This window comes from Medicago truncatula, chromosome 4 (genome assembly GCF_003473485.1).
Source record: "Medicago truncatula cultivar Jemalong A17 chromosome 4, MtrunA17r5.0-ANR, whole genome shotgun sequence".
NCBI classification, from domain to species: Eukaryota; Viridiplantae; Streptophyta; class Magnoliopsida; order Fabales; family Fabaceae; genus Medicago; species Medicago truncatula.
The window spans coordinates 51288351-51295680 of record NC_053045.1 but is presented as its reverse complement, the minus strand read 5'-3'; the positions used below and the strand labels follow the sequence as shown (position 1 = coordinate 51295680).

General features: G+C 31.0%; 1 protein-coding gene across 4 annotated transcripts; it reads right to left on the bottom strand.

The window, feature by feature from the left end:
• Window positions 1-2515: 2515 nt before the first annotated feature.
• LOC25493694 (serine/threonine-protein kinase AFC2) lies at window positions 2516-6542 on the bottom strand. Of its 4 annotated transcripts, XM_013602273.3 has the most exons (11): window positions 6346-6542; window positions 5358-5550; window positions 4807-4987; window positions 4660-4708; window positions 4452-4566; window positions 4173-4264; window positions 3792-3942; window positions 3616-3680; window positions 3442-3539; window positions 3253-3355; window positions 2516-3156 (listed from the first exon to the last, which is right to left on the bottom strand). In XM_013602273.3, exons 1-11 carry the CDS (start codon window positions 6442-6444, stop codon window positions 3016-3018), a joined length of 1287 nt encoding a protein of 428 aa, XP_013457727.1. In that variant the 5' UTR covers window positions 6445-6542; the 3' UTR covers window positions 2516-3015. The 4 variants fall into 4 exon arrangements, with proteins under 4 accessions (XP_013457727.1, XP_013457725.1, XP_024637878.1 ...); XM_013602271.3 differs by lacking the exon at window positions 5358-5550 and having other exon boundaries at window positions 6346-6514; XM_024782110.2 differs by lacking the exons at window positions 4452-4566; window positions 4660-4708 and having other exon boundaries at window positions 6346-6524.
• Window positions 6543-7330: the final 788 nt, after the last annotated feature.

Sequence of the window (7330 nt, the reverse complement as noted above, 5' to 3'; positions counted from 1 at the left end):
TAGCATGGGACAATTGTCAAACTGTCCCATCTTAAATCAATTTTGTTTTATTTGCTATTAGTTGTCCACACTGCATTTTTTATATATTCTAATTTATAGTCATATTTATTTGTACTATATCAATTTTAATTTTAATTTAGGTGACAACTTGTGTACCCATCTCACTAAGGTGGGTATTTGTACCCATGACCTTTTAAGTCGGTTAAAATGTTAACCGACGTCATAAGATTTTTTAATTTTAATTTTTTTTTTATTTATTTTTTTATTTATTTAGGAACGAGGTTTTCTCTGATACCGGTGTTTTAGCAGAGTGCGGAAGACTTTTTCTATAGACAAATTTAAATTTTTTTGTTTAGTTTTTCGAGTTGTAAAGATAACTTGAGCTTTGTAATTTATTTATCTCTTTTTGTTCTGAGATTTCAAAATCTCTTTTGGGTGGTGTTACTCTAAGGCTCTAATTCCTGATCAATGGTTTTTATGTTTCTTCGAATAGATATTTCTCAGCTTCTATCAAGAAAAAACTATTTCTTGCTAAATTTCTATATATACGTGACTTTAGGGTAACTAAAGGTTTAAATAATTCATCAATATGAATTGTATTTTTTCCTATAAATTCTATGGTGTAAATTCTATGCTATGGTGTGAATTACTCAAAGCATAATTAATTCTATAACAGATTGTAAAAGGATGATTACCCTTTTTTATAAAATTCGAGTTTTCCAACTTATAATGAAAAACTATAAATTTATCTAGATGTTTATCTTTTAGGGATATCCCATTTGTAAATTTATATCAAATTTTATTTTTCCATATTTTAAATTACATTTTACTTGTGCAATTTTTGCTTGTCTTTTGTCTAAAATCGTAGAGTCTTCTAGCGCTATTTCTAGAGGTGAATCAATACCTTTCATAAAGGTACTTTTGATTAAAATTTGAATAGTTGATATATGAATATAACCAATTTTGAAAAAGAAAAAAGCAAAAGTGGTTATATTCATATATCAACTATTCAAATTTTAATCAAAAGTACCTTTATGAAAGGTATTGATTCACCTCTAGAAATAGCCCTAGAAGACTCTAGGATTTTAGACAAAAGACAAGCAACAATTGCACAAGTAAAGTGTAATTTAAAATATGGAAAAATAAAATTTGATATAAATTTACAAATGGGATTATCCCTAAAAGATAAAGATCTAGATAGATCTATAGTTTTTCATTATAAGTTGGAAAACTCGAATTTTATGAAAAAGGGTAATCATCCTTTTACAATATGTTATAGAATTAATTATTCTTTGAGTAATTCACACCATAGCATAGAATTTATAGGAAAAAATACAATTCATATTGATGAATATTTACACCTTTAGTTACCCTAAAGTCACCTATATTTAGAAATTTAGCAATAAATAGTTTTTCCTTGATAGAAGCTGAGAAATATATATTTGAAGAAACAGAAAAATCATCGATCACGGATTAAAGCCTTAGAGTAACACCACCCAAAAGAGATTTTGAAATCTCAGAACAAAAAGAGATAAATAAATTACAAAACTCAAGTTGTCTCTACAACTCGAAAAACTAGACAAAAGAATTTAAATTTTTCTATAGAAAAAGTCTTCCGCACTCTGCTAAAACTCTGGTATTAAAGAAAATCTCGTTTCTAAAAAAAAATTAAAAAAAATAAAAAAAATAAAATCTTATGACGTCAGTTAACATTTTAACCGACTTAAAATGTCATGGGTACAAATACCCACCATAGAAAGATGGGTAACAAAGAATTTTCCTTTAATTTAATGGGGACTAAAATATTTTGAAAGGACAAAAACATGTCACTTTTTATAAGAACTAAAAATAAAATTTGTTATATTTATAGGGACAAAAAATTTTAATCCTCATTAAATTAAAATTAAAGCTACATGCTAAAAAAATTTAGAGGGACAAAAACAAGTCACTTTTTAAAAGAACTAAAAATAAAATTCGTTATATTTATAAGGACCAAAAATATATTTAACCCTAATTAATATTAAAAAGTTTTACGGAAGGGATTAATATTACAAAATTAGATACAAACTAAATTTATTTATTTATCAATAATGTAGTAAATATATATTTACATCATTTTTTTTTAGCCTAGATTTAAACATGTCGACGTTTTCAAATTAAAAAAATTATTGAGAATGAACTGAACCTATTAAATTTGTAAACGGGAGATTAAAAAATAATGTATAAAAAATAATGTATCTACAATTTCCGTGAGCATAGCTCAATTGGCAGGGACATACACTATTATGCAGGAGCTGGGGTTCAAACTCCAGACACCCCACTTATTCACCTTGAAAAATCTTAATTCTAATCGATAGGCAATCTGGCAAAAAAAATCAAAAATAATGTATTTACAAGTAAATTTTTTTTTTTGGTCAACTACAAGTAAATTTTTTTTTTTGGTCAAATTATAATTGAGCAGAGCTATAAATTATAGATTGAAATATAAAATGCAGGGTGTAAATGTAATAGCAAATAAAACAAAAATGGGGCAATTCCCATCAGACAAATGCCTAACTTTGTTGAAAGTGGATGGGAGATAAAAATTGTGGAAGGAAAGAACAGTCCTTTCCCCTACAGATTCGAACATAAGCTGTAAGTTAACATAAGCATGTCAATTTTAAATTTCAAAAATTACATCGTAAATGTTAAAAATTGTAACTATCTTCTGTACATTGAATTCATATAGATCAGTATGAGCGCACACATTTTCTAATTAAGGATCGACAGCCAAAGAGATGAGGGCGGAAAACAGCTAAAAAGGGATCTGTGGTCAATAGCATCACAAGACGACCACAAATTTTTTTACAGTGCCATGGCCCTCCTCTTTAATTGGGAAGGGCTGTGGCCATCAAATCACAATACTGTTATGGGCTCATGTGCATCCACCTTGATGACGACCTTGCAGGGGGGAGGGAGTGGCCAAGAGTAATTGATGGATCTAACGTGATCTAACTTTAGTTAATGGTGGGTCATCTAATGTGATCTCCTCATAAAAAAGGAATGTCTGAGGGCTTCCTTGGCAGTGATTCTTTCAGAGGGGTCATATCTAAGTAACCCTTGCAACAGATGTATGAGATCACCAGCTGAATGATCAACATGCTGCATTATTAGATTCTGCAAATATTTGAGAAAAACATTAAGAATAAATTCAAAATAGACCAATATAAATGGCTTTATACAAGTCAGAAAATATATGGCAAATAAACAAACCTGTAGTCTAGGGAGCTTCATTACAGCTTTAATACTCTCCCTCGAGGTTGCACCCACCGGCCAGTCCAATTTACCTCTTCTGACATACTTCTCAGCATGTCGGCTAAACATGCACAACAAAAAACAGTCATTATATGGTATTTAGAGATCAAACAATTGAACGTTTAGTTTCCATTGTCGTTCACTTACTCGACTCTCTTCAACATATGCATTGGTAGTGGACCAAGTACCCTCTCCATCATGGCAAGGTGCTCTAAATTTTCATGAGTCTGAAACAAAGCTTCGCCCTACATTAAGAACTGAGAGTCAGAACTGTAGAAGATTGACAAATGTGTGAACAGAGTCTCAATGAGCAAAGCATACCGTGCATAACTCGACCAATATACAACCCACACTCCATATATCGCATGAATGACTCCAGCCAAGACCTACAATATATAACCAAAATCAACTTCTTAGCTGAGATGGCTGGTTATTATGAATTATCATCATGCAAACTCAGTGAAAAAGGCTCCAATCCTGTCTACATCAGCACATACCAAGGATAACTTCAGGTGCTCTATAATGACGAGTTGAGACAATGTAGCTCTGATCTACTCGCTCATATGTGGTGCTTCCAAAATCAATAACCTTGATAGCACTAGACTTGGGCACTTTCTTGAAATATGAGTTTGGTGACCTAGATGAAATCTGTTAAGAGAATCAACAGATGTCAGAGAATGATAAAGCCATGTTGGGTTTATTGGTTTGATTTTAGTTATCCTAATACACTAAAAATATGGACTGGTGTCTGAAATTAATTTTGTAATTACATCTGTAATTAAGGTCTGCTTCACAGGTGGCTATTAGTTTTGCAAAATTCAAAGAAAAATGCAGATGTACAAACAGAGAATGAACACGAGTGCAAAACAGAAAAGTACCTTGTAGTCAGGAACTTTGACATAGTCTGGTGAAACAAGGAGTATGTTTTCAGGCTTTAGGTCAGTATGGATCATGCGCAAATCATGCATAACTGAAAAATTAACAAAAGAAACATATTAGAGAATATGCAACAAAAATTTCCGATGATTACCACATCACAACAAACACCATACAAATAAGGACACGCGGAGGATATGATAAAGCACAATAATTTGCACAACTCAGAATGAAATATATGGAAGAATAAAGGAATGATAGTTTAGGTAAATACTACACACATGCTATACATTCCAATAGTTGTCTGCCAATCTCACGGACAAGATCAATGGGAAATGAGCGATAATTGTTTTTCCGAAGAAAATCGTATAAGCTTGGTCCAAGTTTCTCAAAGACCTGTTAAAACCATTTAAATTCACTTTCGTTTTAACCCCCACATTATTTGTATATTGGGGAAATCAACCCATCACAAATCAATCAAATACTTACAATACATATATGATTACGATAGTCAAACCAGTTCCGTATTTGCACACAACTGCAAGGAATAAAATAATTTAACCGATGCAATGGAATCAAATATTTACATCGTGATGGTGTTGATTATTATTATAAAATAAAGCTAAAACCACTTACCGATTGCCACCTATATCATGTTTACCAAGCTGTTGCAACATCTCAATTTCTATCATGGCTGCTTCACGATATTTTTTTATTCCACGGACAATTTTAATGGCAACCATTTCCTTCCTTTCTCTGTCCCAGCATTCCAATACCTGCCCAAAAGTTCCTTCTCCCATTTTGCTGTGGATCTTATCTGTAACCATTAGAAATAAATAGAAATGAGTGTAAACAATGCAAGCCTAGCTAAACAAGAAAATCAAATATGCATTGATTACATGATGCTCAAAACAAGTCTACAGCTAGAAACATTTAAAATGAAAATGGTCATCAATGATGAGATTCATACATCCGAAACATTAAAAGTTAAATGTATTTAAATACATAAATTTAAGTCTTCATTTAACAACTTAAAAATTAACATGGGAACGGAGATGCATATGCATCAAAATGCTGTGTTTTGAGAGCAAATAATTGCAGATCCTACATTAAAAACAATGAACTAGGATCTGACACAAGACATATATATAAAGGTAAATTAGGTAATTATGGCAAAGTGTAATTACAGCGGGAAGTTAAATTTTCTCCAACAGCAAAAGTGTAATGGCCATCTTTGTCATCATCTCGCCAAGGGGGAGAACCATTTCGAGCAACACCCTTAACAGATAGGGAACTAGTGGTGTGTTCCGAGGGAACCCCTGAAGGAGCATAGCTTGAAATATTCCCAAGCTCTTGTCCAAAAAACAATTCTACCTGAGCCTACACACATCCATCCATTCATGCACCACTAACAGTTAAAAAACACTTTTTTCTCACTGAAAACCCTACCAATAACCTCTCCATCATCTCAAATTATTTCAAGAAATTAACAAATGATAGCATCCATAATTAATCATTAAGAACACAACAAAAACTAAAGTATTCAAACCAACTACAAAAGATTTAAATCAAAATTCAGAGGTAATTCATTCTTAAAATTCCATCAACAGGAAACCCCAGAGATCGAATCTAATATTAATTAATTAATGACAGCATAAGAAAAGTTCAATTATCAATATTAAAAGTTAATATCGTAAGGATCCAACGAAATAAATCACAAAATAGTCAACTTATTACATAAATTATATAAAGCTGAAACATACAGATAATTCGATAACAACTTCGAAAAATATTAACAAATTTAATTGTAGCAGGCGATATAAAACCATGCAAACACCTTGGTTAACATCAATGAATTCAAATAAGATAAAAAAATATAAAAAAAAAATATAAAAAAAAATCAATGAATTCAGCTAGATCCGTAGTTCTATAATATTAATCAAAATCAATGAATTCAACTAGATCCGTGTTATAAAGCAATACCAGTTCTGTAATGTTAATCAAAACACCAAAACTTAACAGATCCATCAAATCAAATTAAACATAAAAATCAAATTTTCCTGAATCAAACATACCTAACCTCAACAATTCCACCAGATCTACAACCATAGAAATCGGAAAACATGAAAAAAATTATCAGAACTAAGTTTTTGGGAATTGGAGAGAAAAAACTACCTTTGGGGTTTCAGGAACATCCCAACCCAACCTTGCTCTCTTCCTTGGTCGACGATCCATGTGAGTGTGAGGAAATTCGAAGACGCGTTCCATCTCCATGATTCAAAGAGGTGCGAAAAATTCAGAGAAAATTTGGGGAAAAATCGATTTAGAGAAGATTTGTGAATTTGATACAATTGAACCCTAATTTTGATGTTGGTTATGATAATAACGAACCGTGGAAACGGTTGAAATGAAATCTAGCCGTCCACGTGGTGGATTGAAGGAAGATCTTAGTTGAGTGGATTGTGCTGTCAAATTTAAACTAGAGTTTGATGTGGGCCAGGCTTTTAACTATGGTTTAGTTAGGTTTGGCGGAGCTGGAATGGAATAATGGATATCCGATTATTGATTCAATCGTATCCGTTCATCTTGCATTCGTTATCTTCAAATAAGGGAAGGTATCAAACTTCAATGAAAAAAATAAATAAAAGAGTATTTCCTTCAAAAAAACAAAAAAAAGGGAAAAAAAAGTATTGATCGTCGTACTCGTCGTCTTGGACAACATTATTTGATTTCTCCTCTTGTTGCGATGTCTATTTAGTTTTTGTTGAAAGATTGACTATTCAATAAATCAATATTATATATATATATATATAAAGTAAGATTTTTTATGACACATGTCACTTTCACGTTTATTTGCAATATTTTTATTATTTATCTATTTTTTAAAACCAATATTTGAATTGGCATAAATATCTCAACAAACTTTTGATCTTATCTATTAAATAGTTTACTTGACCTTTTTATTGAATTCCTAATATTTTATATAACAGTAATATCTCAACAAATTACATACGATATATACCCTTCAACTATAAATCATCAATCAATCAATCAATAGTGTATATATATATATATAAAGTAATGTTTTTTATGTCACGTGTCACTTTCATATTTATTCGCAATATTTTTATTATTTTTCTATTTTTTAAAACCAATATTT